General features: G+C 38.8%; 1 protein-coding gene across 3 annotated transcripts in view; it reads left to right on the forward strand.

Moving 5' to 3' along the window:
• Homer1 (homer scaffold protein 1) overlaps nt 1-20,169 on the forward strand; it is a 109,268-nt gene that overhangs the window by 20,321 nt on the left and 68,778 nt on the right. For all 3 annotated transcript variants that reach the window (NM_031707.2, XM_006231775.5, XM_039102105.2), the window contains exon 2: nt 19,568-19,724. In NM_031707.2, the coding sequence (NP_113895.1) occupies nt 19,568-19,724 (157 nt within the window). The remainder of the gene's footprint in view (nt 1-19,567; nt 19,725-20,169) is intronic.

Below are 20,169 nucleotides of genomic sequence, written 5' to 3' on the forward strand. Positions count from 1 at the left end.
AAATCAAAATTTCCATGCTATAGTACCCCTCACCCCTAAAAGCTCAACCCCTCTCACAGATTCTTAATATCTAATAAGTATGACAGTGAAATGCCAGCTGTCCTGTTGCTGCTGGTGTGGCACTGGTGCTCTTGTTCTTGATCTGTGTGTTCTTATCACTGCCCTTCAAAGGTTCTGGATCTGTCTAGCATTTGTCAGCCTCAAGAGCTTGGCTCATTTCCACTGTTGCTTCCTATGTGACAAAGGATCCCAGCAATTAGTAGCTTCAGACATTTGTGGCCACTTGTTTAGCTTATGAATTTGGAATTTGGGAGAGCTTTGGGGTAAAGGTGTGCCTCTACCTGCCTAGTTTTGGCTGGTCTGTGGGGTTACTCATGGGCATGGTAAAGTCTCAGCGGGACAGTCAGCTGTTGTTGGGGCCTTGACTTCTTCATGCTTGGCTTGCGTACAGTGAGTTGGTGGGTCCTGAAGAACCAACAACAACAGCCGCAAACCAGAGCCACAACAACAAGAAGCCAGGCTGGAGCCGAGTAGCCTGTTGTAACCCAAACTCACAATAACCCATGTGATTTTTGCTTTCTTATTTGATCAGTCACTAAAGGCTCATTCAGTTTCCACTTTTTGACAGTGAAGTGGCATGGTCTCAGAAGAGGAAATAAAGGTAACATTTTAGCTGCCTTTAGACCTTTCACATGCTGTTATTTGAACCAGAATTGTGAATATTTATCAGATTCTGCCAGCCATGTTCCCTTTCCTTCTTCCATTCTTACTGTGCTGCCTTTGCCATGGGAACTTTCAAGCGTCCGTGCATATGGAGGGAGAGGCTAATATTAAGTTGACATCAATTGTTCTTCATGTTTTTTTGAGACAGGATCCCCTGTTGAACTTGGAGCTTACCAATTGGCTGGACTGGCTTGACCAGCAATTCTAAGGACTCCTTTCTGTCCATATATTTTTAGTACTTACCAGTGTATACAGGCGTATACTGTTGTATCTAGCTTTGTTAAATATGGGAATTTGAACTCAGTCCTCAGAGCTGTTTGGTCTGGTAGTTTGAATGAGTATAGCGCTCATGCTCAAATGTTTAAATACTTTGTCACCAGTTGGGTAAGCTGTGGTCTTGTTGGAGGAGGTGCATCACTGGAGATGGGCTTTGAGGTTTCACAAGTCCACAGGTCTCTCAGTCTCTCTGTCTCTGCCTCATGCATGTAGACAGGATGTAAGTTCTCAGTGCTACTCCAGTTCCATGGCTGCCTGCCTGTTACGGTGCTCCCCGCCATGATGATCTGATCGTAGACTCCCCTTTGGAACTGTGAACACCAAATTGAATTCTTTTATAACTTGCCTTAGCCGTGGTATCTCTTCACAACCATAGAAAAGTAACTGAGACATGTGGTGTGCTCCTTATGACCAAGCCATTTTCTCAACCTCTTATTCTTTTTTTAATAAGGAAAATGAATGTATTACTGGTACATAAAACCACACAAAGTTACACATTATTAAAATAAAACTTAAAAATAATTTTAAAAATACTAAAACGATGTTTTATTAAATCTATTTCTTACATGATTAGGTTAAATCTATTGATTGATTTTTTTCGCTTTCTGGCGGACAATCAAGAGATTCATTTAGTTTTACGAGGCAGTAATAAGACAGTTGTTTTCTGAAGTCTGTGCTGTGCAGTGGTTTATCAGAGCCTCTGTCCCTGTCTACAGCTTAGCACGTGTTGACAGGTGACCAGAATTTCATGTATTTGTTTTCACAGAGCCTCATTATGTAGTGCAGATGCTTAGACTCGTAGCCTTCCTGTCTCAGCCTCTGAGTGCTGTGTGTGTGCCACTAAGCCTATCACCATTGCCGTTAGCCATACACATTTAACCGTCCGTCACACCCTGCTTCTACCTCACAGGCAGTAAGAACTTCATTCTTTCCATCCTTTTGTATTTCAAGGAATCTTTGCCTCATGGATGTTCAAGTCTCATATAAAATGGCACAGTATTTGCAAGTAATTTGCACACATTATCTCATAGTTTGATTAGTTGTGACTTCGTTGTACTGAGATTATACTAGTTTGCTCATGTTTATTTTGTCCATTCTCTGAGTAGATCTACCACTGGGCTACATTCTCAGCTTTCTGTTTTTAATTTTTATTTATGATAATAAAACGTAAGTACTATGGAAATAATTCTTTTGCTAGTATTGTTCAAAGAGTAATGAGAAAGGGAAAAGCATCAGCATATAAGGTTTTCACAGCACATCTGTCTGTGATTGGTTAAAATCATGATAGGTGCCGTGTGGTTTGCATACTCTGGGCATGGACAGCCAGCTTCATAGTGTGCCAGCCTATGCCTTACCTCTGTTAATGTTTCGAGCCCTGTATTTTTACATCAATGTCTTAACTACTTTTCTCTTACTGTGAAGCAACGAAATGTTGAAAGCAGCTTACAAAAGAGTTTATTCAGGCTTACAGTTTCAGGGAGTTAGTCCTGACTACCATGCTGACAGGCATGGAGCAGGAGCTAAGGGCTCTTACCTGTCAGACAACAACCATGTAAGGCAGAGATAAAAAGACAAAGGGAAACTTCAAAGCCCTCCGCCAGGGACACACCTTCTCCAACAGAGCCACACCTTTTAATTAAATTTCCCAAACAGTTCAACTAGGAAGCAAACATTCGCACTTACTGGCTTCTGGGAGCCATTTTCATTCAAACCGCTAGACCCTTGTAGCCATATCATGATACAAAATGCATTAATCAAATTTCAAAAGTCCACATAATCTTTCCCAGTCTCAACACTATTTAAAAGTCCAAAAGTCTCAACTGAACATGGTGTACATGTCAATCACAGCAGGGTCAGGCAGATCTCTGAGTTTGAGGCCAGCCTAGTTAACAGAGTGAGTTCCTGGACAGCCAGGGCTACACAGAGAAACTGTCTCAAAAATGATAAATAAATAAATAAACAAATAAAAAAACAAAAAGCAAAAAACAAAAAGTTCAAGGCCTCTTCTGAGACTCAAGACAACCTCCTAAATGTAGCCTCTTGTAAAAACCAAAAGAGAAATAATATATGTCCAGCAGGAACAGATCACTGCTCAGGCCTTTTGTTTTCACAAGTCACAGGATTAGCTGGGTGGGGTCCTGCTTTGAGGGCACCACTCCCTTCATTCCATTTCACACCAGGCCTGCGGTAAGCTTTTCATCTGAGACTTGGCTGCAACTTACATTCTTTGGTGTTCTTTTCTCCTCAAATAACAAGAACAAAAACCTAACACACTTCATTCCCATTCCTGTACCTTCCACAGTACCTACATTTTTAATCTTTTTTTTTTATTGAATAAAGGTTGCTGTTTAATTTTTTTCTCCATCTTTGTTAAGTTGGGTATTTCTTATTTACATTTCGATTGTTATCCTGATCCCGCCTAAGCTGTGATCATGAGATCAGCTATGGACATGAGAAAACCCCTCTCAATATCCAGAGTGGAAATTCTGTATAACTTCTTTGCTTAGCTCTCTCCTCTAATTCTTGGTCCTGTCACATCTCACATCTGGTTGCTTTGCCGTTCCAACTTCTATTCTGTCCTAAGCATAGTGCCCTGTTACATTTGTGTGCTGTTCTGCAGACCCTCTCCAGTGGGTGGAAACATTCCCTTTTTTCAGGAATCACTGAACTCACTGTGCCATCTTACGTATTGTCAGTGTCTGAAAACACTTCATGTGTTTTATTCAATATTGTAGATTTAGTGGACGGATAGGTCTGGGAGTGGACCCTTAGTTACCTGAAGAGGGGTTTTGCTTGTTTTTTTAAAGTCGTAGTTGCGATGTGTCACATGAACAGCAGAGTTTATCTGGGGTCTGAAGATGCTGCCCGGTGAGTACTCCTTACATGAAGATGGTAGAAAAGCAGTGAGAGATTGTGGGACAGGTTTTAGATGATCAGTTGTGGGGATCAAGTCATCAGTGTAGCAACTGGAACTGATGATGTTGTCTTTCAAACTCTTCTTCAACACCGTTTCAGGATAGCTGTTACAGCTGTGACTCTTGACGATTCAGTAGTTTCTCTCTCTTCCTACTGGACAGTTTGAAGAGATTACCTTGCCTATTTATGTCGCTTGTCAGTGTGCCTAACAATACTGGGAAAGAGTGGATGTTAATAAGCGTGGGTGGAGGAATGCATCAGACGCTGTGTTTCATATATAAAGGTTATCACCTTTATCACATGGGGAAGATTGAAACTCTGTTGGGAAAGGGCTTCCTTTAGAGAAGTTTGGTTTATCTTTATAATTGTCTCTGCGGGAATGTCGTTGATAGAGTAAAGCAGTCTAACTTTAGTTAGTGAGTGTGCTAAACACTTTTTTAAAAGTTACTTAAGACTTTGATGAGATTTGTGTATGTGTACTAGCATTACCTTTACGTGTATTGTGAAGATAGCATTTAATAGTAGTGGAGACTCTCATTTGAATCTTTAAAAGAATGATTTTTACTTTTATGATAGAATAAAAAGATAAGTTAACAAAATGATAGTGTTAGCCTATTTAGATTATATATATATATATATACACATACGTGTGTGTGTGTGTCTGTGTGTATCTGTGTGTATCTGTGTGTATCTGTGTGTGTATGTGTATATATCTTTGAAACTCAAAATAGAATACTTAGTCCAAATCCCATATCTGCTTCAGCCATTGCTTGGGTTTCAAAACACACAGCATCTTACAAGCATAACACGACACAACGAATAAGCATAGTTTCATTAAAAACAAGCTTTTACGGTGCGTTCTACTTATCCCACCACGAGTTTTTCTACTCTGACTTTATTTTTTCCTGGCAAAAACACCAAGAACTTACTCTTCCGGCATTTATTGAATACTATCCCCTCCCCTATGGTCAAGGCATAGGTTTGGTGACAGCAGAAAACTCAGGTTTCTGCAATAATTCTTCCATCCAGTGGTTCAGTATAGGGCTCTAGAGCAGATGTGTGTGGATATTGGTGATACAATGTGTCCTGCTAATTGCATACCTCATCTTCATAAGAAGGATAACAGTGAGTATTCACAAAGGGTAAAGAATTTAGTGCAATAGTGTTTAGGACCAAACTCAGAAATTGTTAATGGTGACGATAATTTACCACAGCTAGGCTTTTGTCTTCAGGCTTCAGAATAGCATATTTAAATGTCGTAGTTTACAGTGTCTGTTCTTTTCTTCCCTTTGGCACAGATGAGGTTACTGAACAGCTTCATGTATGCATCTTGATTTATACGATGAATAGTGTTAAAATGTCACTTAATTCCAACTGCAAAATGTTAAAAACTATCAGGATTTTCCTGTAACTATTAACCTTTTGATTCAATATCTGGTATTTAGCCATTTTTTTTATTATATTAGATCTTTGACTTTTATTACACAGAATTCATTTCTACAGAAAAGTTCTGTTATTTTGTTTTTTAAGCCAATTCTACAAAATAAGAGAGCTGCAAGAGTTACCTTCAGTAACCCTGAAACATGGCAGATTACTGGTGACTGCATCCGTGAATGAAAGCTTACTAGAGTCCGAGAGATAGCTGCTGTGAGGAGGTCACGAATTCGATGGCTGTGTCACACCCAAAACACATTATTTATAGCATCTCTTTCCAACCAATAGGTGCTTCACATTCTTTCCACTTCTGCAGTGTCCCCTGAGTCTTGGAGGTTCAGCACTCAGCAGTCACTCGTTCTTGACACTTTGACCAGTTACTCTTTCTTCAGTAACTATGCTCTCCCCAACCCCCACCTCCCCACCCACGGGGAAAGAAGCTGTGTGCTACAGTACTTACCTTTCAGGTAAGCACGATGACGTGTTCAAAAATCTATGACTAGGAGACCATAGGCTTTAAGATGAGACCTACTACTCATGTTTACTCATGTATTTACTCATGTTTATACTCACAAATCTGTGCTGTTCTGAGCCTTGGTCAGAGAAGTTTCTTTCTGCATTAAAGATTTTTCTTCTCCAGCAGCCTTCATAGAACTTTCTAAGCTTGGTTTCTCTGTCTCTTGCAGCCGAAGGGTGTGATATCTTCAGCCCTGGGCTCATACCGCTCAGTTCCGGTTGGCAGTCAGGAGCAGTGTCAGACAGTACAGTAGCTTGTGTTGCTTTAGGAGTCTCTAGGTACTTGGCCAACTGCTCATAGGGAGGGAGGTATTCCACACGTGGCACTGTAACTTTTGTTCAGTAATACATGGTTTCCGAAAGCAGCATTATCCTTCTGTGCAGGACACTTAACCCCAAAATCTTAAAGTTTTTTTCAGTAGCTTAAAAACATTAGTTTCCACATGGCCTTTGAAAATATATTTTTAGTTAGGTTAACCACCCCTCCACACATATGCACATTTCACTCCCTTCTTTCCCCAAGCTCATCCCAGTTTAAACCTTTCTATTTACGATTCCCCGGTTTGCTCTCAATGCCACACACACACACACACACACACACACCCACACACACACACACACACAAGCCATAGTCCCCTTTTGGAGCGTTCTTTTTTCTTTCCCTTTTTTTTCTTTTATTAAGTATAGGGTCTTGTATGTAACCTCAAACTGGCCTTGAATATGTAGGTGACTGCTTCCCAGCCTTTCGAATGCTGGGTTAACAGGCTGTGCGTCCATGCCCACCTGAGAACTAAGCATATTAATTTAGTGAATGCATCTTACCTATTACTATTTTGTAGCAGTAAAGAACTTGGTTCTTGAAATTTTTAATAGTTTACATGTCATTAATGTCATTAAATTAATACTTTTCATAATTCTGCATCTGACAATTCAACTATGGATTAAAAACGTTTGAGAAAAAGAAAGTTTATACTGGACATGTTTGGGCTTTCTTGTCATTTCCTAAATAAATTAGAATGATAACCATGTAACATTTCTATTATGCTGCATTTACATCCTGTATTATAAGCAGCAATCTAGAGATAAAATGTGAGGGTTATGTTGAGAGTCAGGTGCAATACACACACACACACACACACACACACACACACACACACACACACACACACACACACACAACTTTTGGAGTTTTCCCCTATGAGGGAGGGTCCTGGTGTCAGTCTCCTGTGGATAGAGAGCGGCAACTTTAATAGCAGAAAAGAATAAATGCATTTAAGATACTGGAAATAGAATGGTGTCGTTTTAAAGGAAGTATTCCAGTGTGGGTTATAAATCTTGTCAACTTTGCATCTTCGTGTTCTACAGCCTTTATGGTGAAAGATCTTTAAAAGTGCCACAGGGCTGGAGAGATGGCTCAGCGGTTAAGAGCACTGACTGCTCTTTCAGAGGTCCTGAGTTCAACTCCTAGCAACCACATGGTGTGTGTGGGTCTCAGCCATCTGTAATGAGATCTGATGCCCTCTTCTGGTATGTCTGAGGACAGCTAGCTACATTGTACTCATCTACATAAAATAAATAAATCTTTAAAATTGCTACAATGTATAATTGTTGTAGTGTGCCTTGAGGCTTGTCTTGTTCACAATACCTTCTTCATTTAATAATTGACCTTTTTCAAGGGTTCTAAAAAACATTGGACTGAGACTTAAGAGTTCTTTTTTGAATAATTTTTTGATAAGCTATGGCTTTTATGGATGTTAAAATAACTTTTTTTAAATGGTTGGTTGAGATAATTTTATTTAGGTTTGGATCGTATTTATTTAAATGTTCTAGAAGTCGGCTAGATGGACAGGCTTTAGTAAAATTGATACTTCTGCAAATAAACTGGTTAAGTAAGTATCTGCATTTAGTTAAAGCCCTATCTTCTCTCTATGCTAGCTTGAGAACTAGCTTGGAAGTCCTGTGGTTTTAGATGACTGCCTTGCTTGCTCTCCTCTTAAGTATTTGGTTCTCTTACTAGTCGTAGAATTCTTAAGTAGGAAATGCTAGGTTTGTTATACACCAAGAATATACTTCTGAGCTGACCTGATGGAAAAGGTGTGCATCAGTAAAGATTTGTGACTGGTTTCTTTTGGAAAGAAGGAATCATTTTATAGGTAGGAGTGTCTCCAAGCCTTTATATTTTTGGTGAATCTAATATCCCTAGAGCTACGTGTATTTTTTTTTAACTGGGATTAATTTTAAAACTTAAAACATTTCAATATCTTTCAAATCTTGGCTCAGATTTACGTGTGTGTGTGTGTGTGTGTGTGTGTGTGTGTGTGTGTGTGTGTGTGTGTGTGTGTGGTGTGTGTGTGATCACCAAGACAGCATTCCTAGTTGTGTTTTTAAATATAGATGAATAAATTTGGTTGAAATTGTTTCCTGAAGCATTTTTTTTTCTCATATAAAAAATGGGATGAGTCATATCACTTGTAATTCCACCACTGAGAAGTCTTAAACATTTTGGTGTGTAATATTTTATTCACTTATTGAGTTTTTTCCATATGCCTTAAATATTGCTATTTTGTAGGAGGTACAGAAATTAAAACAAGCAACATCCTTTTCTTTGAGAGAGACAAAGTTACTATATTTTAATATAGATACTAGGTACATCTTTACTGAGGGTAACATCTTAGCAAAGACCTGGAGGAGGCAAAGGAAGATGCTGGGAGGATCTGAGGGAAAGGGACTCTAAATAAAGTTTTTAGGTAGGGTGTGTGTGTGTGTGTGTGTGTGTGTGTGTGTGTGTGTGTGTGTGTTGAAGGAAAGGGTTGGTGTCTGATACATCATGAAGGCCATTGTTATTTGAAGTAAAAGACTAGAAGCAAATGAGGTTAAAGGGTGTGGAAGTTTGAATGAGAATGCCCCCCACCCCTACGGGCTCATATGTTTGAATGCTTTATTACCAATTGGAACTGTTTGGGAAGGATTAGGAGGTGTGGTCTTGTTGGAGAAGACGTGTCACTTGGGGCAGGCTTTGAGGTTTCAAAAGTTGCTTCCAGGGCCAGTCTTGGTCTTCTCCACCTGCTGCTTGTGAATCACATATAAGTAGCTAAGACTCCTGCTCCACGGTAATGTCTGCCTGGCTATGGGCAGGCTTCCCACCATCATGGCTATGGACTAACCCTCTGAAACTGTAAGCCAGCCTCAATTAAATGCTTCCGTTTATAAGTTGCCTTGGTCATGATGTCTCTTCACAGCAATAGAACAGTGGCTAAGACAGAGTGAGAGCTGGAGGCACATTGAATGGGGGTTTTGAGAATTACCTTGGAAACTTAAAAATCATTCACTGGTGCTGTGCTACTGTGCAGCCAGAGTAAAGAAACAGTAGCAAAAAGTCAGTAGGCTACATTAAAGGAGGAGATGTTGAAAGCCAGTGAAGAGTTTGGAGGACTTTTCTTTTTCTGCCTGTGTTTTTTTTATTTTAAAATTTTTTTTTAGGGAAATTTGTTTAGGGAATGTCCCAGACATAGAAAAGTAACTACTAACTCTCTTCTTTCAGTAGCTATCTACATGTTACCATATTTGCTTACATTGTTTTGTTCCCTTCCCTGCACCTCCACCTTTTAATTAGAATATTTTAATGTTGTTTTCTTTTTAAAACAAAACAAAACAAGGATCATTATGGTTTCTGAGTTGAGATAAATAAGAGACAGGCAAGGCCTGGAAATTTTGTACTTTTTGTTGTTGTTGATGTTTCGGTAGTGCAGATACACTGTGTATCCTCTCACTTATGAACTGCTTTCATTTATTATATTGAACATTTTATGTTATTGACTATTCTGAAACTTCATTTTTAGTGGTTGAATAATGTCCCATTAGAATGTACTTTAATTCTATCTTAAATTATAGAACATTTTAACTCATACCCTTTTGTATTAAGCTGTGGCGATAGACCCTGTCTCCGTTAGGGTTTCTGTTGCTGTGGTAAAACACCATGATCAAAAGCAGACTGGGGAAGAAAGAGTTTATTTAAGCTTAGAGCTTGTAGTCCAACATCCAGCCAGTCAGGCCGGGACCCAGAGACAGGAAGTGAAGTGGAGGCCATAAAAGAATTGCTGCTTAAAGGTTTGATCTTAATTGCTTATTGGGCAATTTGGTTCGATACTTCTAGCACCCAGCTCCACCAGCGTGGGGTTGGGGGTGGGGACACCACCTACTGTGAACCGGGCCTTCCTTCATAAACATGAGAATCTACCACAGGCTTGCTTATAGGGTTGTCTGCTGGAGACATTTTCTCAATTGATGTTTCTTTTTCTCAAATGAATCTAGCTTGTCTCAAGTTGACATAAAACTTGCCTCTACCTACCCCAATAAATAGGTCTCTGCTGATCTCTGTAATTAGTCACGTAAGATAAATTACTTGGATAGAATTGCTTTGTCAAAGGGTGTATATAGAAATCCGAAGGCTTTAAAATATATTATCAAATATTTTCTAGAAAGACTACGCCCACTGACTGCTTCTGAAAGTGTCAGTTCTGACTCTCACCAAAACTGAATTTTGTCAGATTTTTAAAAATACTGTTTCAACAGGTGAAAAAGTAACTCTTGGTTTGAGTTTGCAGTTCTTTGATTTCTAATGTGATAGACTCTAGTTTCCTCTCCATTTACATTAAAAATAATTATTTATATCAGTTGCTACCTATTTGACGTTAAGTCACTTAAAACTTACACACTTGCTTCAGTGGCTACTCGTGAATATTAAAGCATTTTAAAAATAGAGAGTTTTAAACTGACCATGACGCATAGTTTTGTAGCTAAACATTTCATGGAACAGCTCCTTCGCAAGTTCGAACTGTTCGGAGAGCTTGTATTCACACTTGTTTCTATAAGTGCTCTACTGACCATTATTGATCATAATCTGGCCTAGAGTTTGCACAGTACTTCTCTAAGTTGTGTGCTGCTGGGTCTTGTATCTATGGTGATCAGCCCAGAAATTCAGGAGCCAGCTAATAACTTTCCTTCTAATAGAGCTAGATAGGGAACAGGCCCAAACCCACGTTGCTGTATTCCTGTGGCAAATGTTAAATACATTTGAGTCTCTGTGGTGCAGTAACAGCTGAACCATTCGCTTAACTGTTAGGAGACACAGCTAATGTGTTTGAGCAGAAATATCATATTTGCAGACTCCATAATGGAAACATCATTGATAAAAGAATTCCACTTGTGGTTTTTGGTACCTTAAAATATGACAAAAGTGATCATCAATACTTTGTATTAATACAGCCTTTTTTAAACAGAGAAAAAGAATGAGAGCTGGGTAATACTAGGAAGTAGGAAGTTGAAGGCGTGTTGCTGCCTTGTGTAAAGAACCAGATGTTCACTGGTGGACTTACAGAGAATGAGAGTGGAGTTGTGGTGGGTATGGTTTGAAAACTTGGTGGTTTCCCCAATTGGAAGGACAATAGGGTTTTTACTCTTGATGTGTAGGTTAAATATGTCTTGTCTAAAAAATATTTATACTGTGTAGAGTAAATATTTTAAAATACTTTTTTGTTTGTTTTTTGAGACAGGGTTTCTCTGTGTACTGGAACTTGCCTTGTAGACCAGGTTGGTCTTGAACTCACAGAGATCCACCTGCCTCTGCCTCCCAGGGATTAAAGGTGTGTATTTCTACCACCCTTGATCATCGTAAATGAAAAAGGTATAAGCTTAAGACATTTACCACTCTCATAACATTCCACTTGAAAAAACTTAGAGGAGGGTTGCAAAGTTCATTGTATAAAATTAATATTTTTATTATATAAAATTTATATTGAAGAAACAGTTTGTCTTTGGGAAAAGAACAGAGTATGTATATTGTATCTATCCTGTGTTTTTTAAACAGATACTACCAAATTAGAGAAATAGGTAACTCAGCCTTTCTGTGGAGAATATTGACTTTAATTACTATCGTTACAGTACGTAGAGTTAGTACTAGATATGAGATATCCCTGTGGGTGTGGTCTGAAGTCATTGTCTAGTACAGCATTCTAGTACAGCTAGACATGTGATGTGAGTTATGTCTGTCATTTTAATTTACTTTTGAAGTTCAAAACAAACCCATTTTCAGCTTATTTTGAGGCAGCCCACTATCCTTAAATATGCAAAAATTAGTGTAGAAACAAAAACCCCACTAACTTTGAAACCAATTATGTATTTGCATTTAGTGCACATTTCTACTCCGCTGTCAAGTTTTCATTGGAAGTACTTCATTTAAATATATGTTTCATGAAATATTTTGTTGAAAAAACTCTCCATACCGAAGTTGTTTCATATATTTTTCCAGTGACTGGATTATCAGACTTTCAATGTACTCATCTTAGTAGTTCTGTTCTTCAGGAGTTCAGTAGTAGTGTGGCCAGTATCTACTACGTAGTGATCATAGTGTACTGTTACACAAACACTAAATTAAATTACCTGTGTATGAATAACTAGTCAAAGTTCGTGGTGTTAATAAAGCTAGAGAAATGGTGAGGGACTCTAGTGTTTGAGCAAGTTAAAACATTTTTATTTGTGTGTGTTATGTATAATACCTATGATCAATTTTTCAAATACTAATATTTTGCCATAACACCTTTGTATCTTTAATGTCAATCTTGATTTTTTTAGAGTATTTATTTGTTTGGATATCTCAGAGATTGCATATCCACTTGTTTAGTTTTTCGCCTATATAAAGAATGGTGTAATGTAGTAGAGAATTACCCTGTTTTTTGTTTTTTTTTTAAAGGTGCTTTTAGACTTTAAATGGCCTTTTAATGTTTAAGTCATTTTTAAAGTTTAAAGAACTGGAAGTCTACTGAAAAATCTTTCTCAGATTTTTCTAGTACAAACTGTATTACTCTAAATTTAGCTTTATTTAGACAAGTTTATCAGGATGGAAAAGAACATTTTAAAGTTTAATAAAACTTTTAATACCACTGTTATACATAATTCTGTTATAACACCTGATCCATTTTGAACTCATGGTATCTTAGTTGTGTTTCTAAGTAGAGAAGACTTTAAGTGAGTAGAGAGGCAGAAGTGTGTGTCTCCCTCTTGTGCAGCCAGGTCATGTTATAATTCTGTATTTGTCGTATCCCTCTTGTGCAGCCAGGTCATGTTATAATTCTGTATTTGCCGTATCCCTCTTGTGCAGCCAGGTCGTGTTATAATTCTGTATTTGCCATAGAGATTTTTGAAGCTTTTACACTCCACCACCTGCTGTGTGTTTGGTTCATCGCGAGATGGAGTTCTTACAGCATAACTATGTGTTGGGTAGGCATTGGTAGAAATGCTGTCCTCAAAGTAGACTTTTAAAAAAAATAGAAGAACTAAACATATAACATAGTAATAAGAGTTATTATGTGGTACTTTTCTATTGGTTTGTACAAGAAACACCGAACATTTTAGTCACGGTTCTTGTTAGGTGCCTTTGGGAAGGGAGGGAAAGGAATTGAGACTTAGTACTGTAGAATAGTAGTTTATATCATGAACTTGGACAAGATAGATCTGTTTAGAAATGTCAGTGTTTGTGCTCCTGCTTGTTTGAGGCGTGCTGTGCTGCCTCCGTGGCACACGGTAGACTGCCATGAGAGAGTGTGTGTGTGTGTGTGTGTGTGTGTGTGTGTGTGTGTGTGTGTATGTGTGTATCAGATAGTACTCTGCACTCTTTGGCTTGGCCTGTGTTTGCTCTTAACTTTACTCTCACCAAGTGTCATTCTTCTTCTCTTGCCACTTCAGATACAGTGCAAACCAGAGTTTCGCTTTGTTTTGTCATCATTTTACTCTGATCAGGAGTTGGATATACCATCTGTCCTTCTGTACTGCCTTCAGGCTGGTTTAAATTTCTGCTCCTTTACCCTTTTTCTTTTCTGCGAATAATTGGAAGACTTTGGTGCCAGCTACTCCTAAGTCCATCAAACTCTAAGACCATCCTTTGATTCTTTGGTACTCTTTCAAAGTCTTCCCTAAAACATGCTTCCCCCAAGCATGTTTTATATATAAATGTAACTTTTCAACAGTGACATTTTAAAAGATACTGTAATACTTCTCCAAGGGAAAAGTTTCAGTAGTAGTTAGAATTGTAAACAAAAGTAGTTCTCTGTCCAGTGCCTTCCTTTATCATCTGCATAGCCAGAGGCAGCTGCTTTAACCTATACTTATTTCTTTCCAAGGTTGTCCTCACATAGCTTCAAATGCTGTTCTGCTCTGTTAATAGTTTTGGATGTTAAATCTCTGATAGTTGGTCGACTGGGTAGACTCTGGAGGTATTCTACATTCTTCCTTCTCCTTCTTCAGCTGTATCTCCCTTACATGGTAGGACGGCTTCTTCAGGTGTGGTTTTTATGAACAAACGGTATTGAAGACAACATTCTTTGTTATGTGTTATCTCTTGGTGAATGTCCCTGGAAGCCTGTAACAAACTTCTGAATTATTTCATTGATCAGGATTGCTTCAGCGATCCATTACAAGCCAGGAATGTTTTGACAAGAATGAAATTGTAGAGAAAGATGAGGTATCTGAGGTTAGCCAACAGTGTCTTAACAGTCAGAGTCTCAATAGAAAGTGTTACCAACTGTAGTCTCAATAACCAAGCCAGCCACTGTCTTTTGAAAATAAAGTAGAAAGGGTGTTATTTGAAGTCAAGATCTTGATACTGTTGCTAAAGTGTCCATTGATACTTAGATATCTGAAAAGGTGGACTAGGAGAACATCATTTCTCTGTAGTTGGATAGTATGTATAGGCTCTGTAGCTTTGTGCTTCCTTAGAGCAAAGCTTTATTGAGTAGTTACAATATTTGCAAAGGTATAGATTTTACTTTAATAGTCATCTTCAGCAGCATTGGCATTGATTCTTTTGAAAGTCAAGGCTATTCAAATGATAAATGTGGACTTTTTTCCTAAATCTAAAGTGTCAGCATCCCCTGGAAAGTGTCGTTTGTTCGGTTTTTAAGTGCTCAGTTGTTTCTTATTGCACAGATGTTTAAGAGCTAGATATAGTTCTTTGTCACCACTCGTGAATTTGAATAAGACTCATTTTTATAACAAGGTTTTTATTTTCTTAACTTTCTCACTTCAGTTATCGTCCACTTACAGGTTCTCATGTCTATACTTAAAGTTTTAGAATCTAACATTGAATATAGTACCTTAACAGAATTTTAACTCAATATATAGAATTTTTTAATTTTCATACCAGTTTCCTAAAATAAATTAATGAAACAAAGAAAAACATCCCAGTAAGCTGTTCTTATATTAGTACAGTGCTTTTAACCACGTGGTGTTCTGGCTATAGGTGTGAAAGAAATTACACTAGGCATATCGGTAAGATTGATATTTTGTATATGTATTGTGTAAATCAGTCTCTCTCTCTCTCTCTCTCTCTCTCTCTCTCTCTCTCTCTCTGGTTTTGCTTTTCTAAACTTGTTTAAAACATTTCTTAGTGAACCTGTCTGCTGTTTAATTTGAGATTGATATTAAGTTCCTTAGAATGGTTACTTTGGGTGTGCTTAACTCTACTAAATAAATAATACTGTAGTCATTATTAAACAAACCCTTAATATTGTGTTGTTTCTCTATATACATATTTTCCAGTGACTGTTACTACATAAGTATAATTAGTAACAACAGTACTAATGTTCAGTATCAAGATCAGTTGTCAGTAAGGAAATAACTTGATTGATTGGTTTGATTTTTACTGTATGGATAGAAATACAGGACCAGCATGAAGAAGAGATTGGAGATAAAGTAAATGTCTATGAACTAGATTAGTTACATGAATTCTTCATTGCAGAACTTGTTAGAATCTTTGCTAGTCAAACATACATTCTCATACTTCAGAACTGGAAGTGAAATAAACATATTTTAAGGGGAGCTCCTGATTTTCAGATAGTTCCATAAGACAGAAAAGCATTGTTTGATTCAGTTAGTATTTTTATTACTGTGAAGCAAGTGAAACGATGAACTTTTCCTAATAATTGCTATCTAGTTTATTAGAAGAAGTATGTATGCGTCTGTCACTCGGATGCTTGACAGTTTGAAGTGCATTTTAAGTCTTTCTAAAGATGAGACTTAATAATTTGGTTCTATCCTTTCTACTGCTTCCTCCACAGCGTTTCTCTAGAGAAACTTATTAACATGCACAGTGTTTTAAGCTGCATGATTGTAAGATCTGATGATTTCCCCAAACTCTGCCTTCCACAAGGTCACCTTGTCTGAGTTCTAAACAGATGCTGGATTTCTGACCTGACAGGTCAGCATACCAAATCTTAGTCCTCTGAAGTTGGTCAAGAGTGTGCACTACTTCTTGGCTTTCATTCCAATCTCAAGTTCTGTTTTTGTTTGCTACATGCTGGCAGCACTGTTGTCTCTTTATTCTCCCAAAATGGAAATCCAGGAGACTCGGGTTCTTCCTCGTCGGGATTCACATCGCACCATCGACATTTCGGGCAAGATAAGCCTTTGCTGTCCTGTAACTGTAGGTGTTTAATAACATCCTGTCTGTTAGCCATTGCATAGCAACAGCACACTCTCCCCTGCCCCAACTCTGCACAGTTTTAAGCCCTGAAGCTAGATCTTGATCTGCTGTGAGTGCTAGGACTTGAACCCTGTCTCGCTGAACACACAGGGAACTGGGCCCTCATCCCACTATGTCCTGACTTGTTTTAAACTTTCCCCAAGCATTTGTTTCTCCACAAGAGGCCTCATTTTATTATTTTTCAAATAATGTATCATGTTGAAGTATGTTTTATTTTTAAAGTATCTGTGTCCCATCACCAAACCAAAGTGTTCAAGAGCAACATCTCCACCCTCTATCCCAGTTGTTGACATGTAGTAGGTAATTTTGAGTCTTTTTGCTCTTTCCCTGTTTCAGCTGCTGCAGGGGTCTCATGAGCTCCAGGGCATCAGCTGCAGCAGTGGTCTCGTGAGCTCTAGGATGCTCTTCTTTGTATAAGTGACCATCATTTCCCCAACCTTTGTCATCCAGACTTTGATAGGTTGGTTCTTGACCACAGACATCCTAAATTCAACTTTATTAAGGAGCCATTTATTCAGAACATTGAACAAAGCAGGACATATATTTAGTTGACTTTCAAATGTCATTTGCTTATCAGAGCCAGTTAGCAGATGTTACTGAAGAATTTAATGTAAATTAAAGAAGTTAATATATGAAGAGTATTTACTCGATTTAAGTAATTGTGTTTGAAATATATTGTCTGAACTATAATTTTGTCTGTCAGTTGTAAACAACCAAAGGTTCAGTCATTGTCTAAGTTAGGGTCTTACTGCTGTGAACAGACACCATGACCAATGCAAGTTTTATAAAGGACAACATTTAATTGGGGCTGGCTTACAGGTTCAGAGGTTCAGTTGGTTAACATCAGGGCGGGAGCATGGCAGCATCCAGGCAGGCATGGTGCAGGAGGAGCTGAGTTCTACATCTTCACCCGAAGGAAGCCAGGAACAGACTGAACCTCCTCAGGCAGCTAGGAGGAGGGTCTCCAAGCCCACCCCACAGCGACACACTTCCTCCAACAAGGCCACACCTTCTAATAGTGCCACTCCCTGGGCCAAGCATCGGCAAACCATCACAGTCATGTTGGCACATCTCCCTTTATATGCCTTCATAAAGTTGTGTGTGACTCAGTTTCCCTGTGACTTGGAGCTAGCTATAACCTGATCAGCTATACTTTAACCTGTAACTTTAATTAAAAGAAAAAGGAGATGGAGGCTGCAGAGGTTTTGATGAAAGTCATGCGAGCGAATGATTAAAGGTGGGGAAAGGTGGGATGAGTAAGACCTAACCGTGCAGAATTCTTGATGCGCTGCCTTGCCAGACTAACGTCTCTGTGAAGGGAATCCATCTAAGAGCAGTTATGCTTCCTTTCTAGGGTCTAGCACAAATGTATTACTCCTTTAAAGAAAAGAAAAAGAAAAAAAAAGCTTTAATAAAGTGGGGGCCAGGTTTTATTTCTAGATTTAAAAAACAAAACAAACTGGGAGCGAGGCAGATTACCTGCACGGACGGTACCGTTCCTGCCAGTGCCGTAAGTGCTAATGTGGATAGCAGGCAATATGGTGTTCCACCCATATGAGGCTTACTCCAAAGAGCCCTTTTACCACAAACTCCATCTGCTGTCACTGGTCTGTTTGTTACTTTGTTTTGCTTTTCTTTTTCCTATCCTCTGTTTCCCTGAAACTTACTCTTCAAAGCATACTTTAAATTATTTAGAATAAAATTTGATTTATTTAGGTTTAAACATTAAAAATTCCCATGTAAAAGCTTAGCATTCTGAGCCAGGAATGGCAGCTTACCCAGAAATCCCGGCACTCAGAAAGCTAGGGCAGGGGATCTTCAGTTCAAAACTAGCCTGGGCTGCAACAGCAAGACCTCTCCCTGACCTCCCTCCCTCTCAGGAAATGTTAAGCTAAGATTTTTGGCACCTTGAGCTGCTGTTGTTCCAAAGCCTGTTTATTCAGAACTTGGAAGTTTGGACTACAGTGCTCCTGTTACTTGCAGGTTGCCTTGTAATATCATTTTGTTTTAATTAGTTTTTGTTTTTCTACTTGTAACTCTGTTGTACATTTCTAGAGACCCTGTGTGACTAAGAAGGTACTGTCTATGGTTTTGAGTAGGTCCTCCATATCCTTTCCAGGACAGGATAGTATATTGATTGGAACCTTTCAGTTATTACAGAATGATGTGTGCTTTCATTTATTATTACTGCTGCTTTAAATTGAACATGCAACCAGTTATAGTATGACTCATACCTGAGTCTGGCTTATCTGACACAGTTTTCCTCATAAGGCACATTGACTTTCCATCCGTGAGTATATAACACTTAGAAACACTTCAGCATTGTGCTGAGGGCCATTTAACAGTGAAAGCATCTATCCTGACACGGAAGTGCAGAAACCGTGGTGCTAAGCAGACCACTGAACAGACAGCTGCTTGTGTAGTCTGAGTGCTGAAACCAGATGATGGTATTGTCTTGTTCATCTGCAGGTGGAAAGTGTATGCTAGGTGAGTCACGGTTCCCAAGGTTCTATGTAGATGGCAAAAGCTTAAGAAAGGAAAGCCACAAGCACTTAATTGACTATTAGTTTGGTTTTTCACTGCTGTGATAAAACAATAACCAAAAGCAACTTGGGAGAAGAAGTGGTTTTTTTGGCTTAGAGCTTACAGTCCATTACTGAGGAAAGCCAGGGCAGGAATAGAGGCAGAACTTACAGGTGAACATTACTTCCTGGCTTGCCCAGCTTGCTCTCTTGACACAACCCAGGACCACCTGCGCACAGAGAGCGTGGCCAACATTAGGCTGGACGCCCCGCCCCCATGAATCATTAATCAAAGACAGTTCCTCAGAGACACATCCAAGGCCAATTTGATGCATGCAGTTCCTGAATTGAGGTCTCCTCTTCAGGTGACTCTAGTGGTGCCAAGTCAGCAGAATCCTGCAGAGTGACTGATGACTTTAGTGGGGAGCTGAATTCATGTGTACAGAATCTCTGGGGAGCAAGAATTGAGTGTAATTGTTTTAACAGAATTTATATTGGACTCCTTATATTGCATACTGGAAAGAAAGATTCTTTTGTTTGTGGATATATGTAAGTTTCTCGTTAAGCACTCCCTTTTACAGTTGTGTGTCCTCTTGTCTGGTGAAGTAAAACTGTTTTTAGTCACGCTTTCCCTTTCCTCCCTCAGGGAACAACCTATCTTCAGCACTCGAGCTCATGTCTTCCAGATCGACCCAAACACAAAGAAGAACTGGGTACCCACCAGCAAGCATGCAGTTACTGTGTCTTATTTCTATGACAGCACAAGGAATGTGTATAGGATAATCAGTCTAGACGGCTCAAAGGTAAGCTACGCTTACTTCAGGTAATCTTGCTCTCTTGCTCTGTACGACATAGGACTTCAGTTTTTTATTTTCGTGAAAAATTTCTTCTAGAATTTTTGAAGCTTAACTTTAGGAAACAAAAAGTGATTAGACTAACAGCATTTTCCCCTCAAGCTGTTTGTATATATTGAGTTGTATGAGGAGACATACTCTCAGCTTCATGGTGGGTTAATTTATTTAGTAAACATTCCTTGTATCAGTTTTGTATTGGTGTTAAGTGGTAAGAAAATTTCTATATTAGTTGGTATTTCTATATTAGATGTAGTATTTCTACATCTCATTATTACCAATACCAGCCGTTGGAAAGGCATTTAGCTTACAGTTTGAAGGCTTACAGTCACAGGGTCTAGCCCTGGCTTCCTGAGGCCTCTTGGTTGCAGCACTGGATGATTTGGTAATGATGACC

Source organism: Rattus norvegicus, chromosome 2 (assembly GCF_036323735.1).
Source record: "Rattus norvegicus strain BN/NHsdMcwi chromosome 2, GRCr8, whole genome shotgun sequence".
Classification (NCBI taxonomy): domain Eukaryota; kingdom Metazoa; phylum Chordata; class Mammalia; order Rodentia; family Muridae; genus Rattus; species Rattus norvegicus.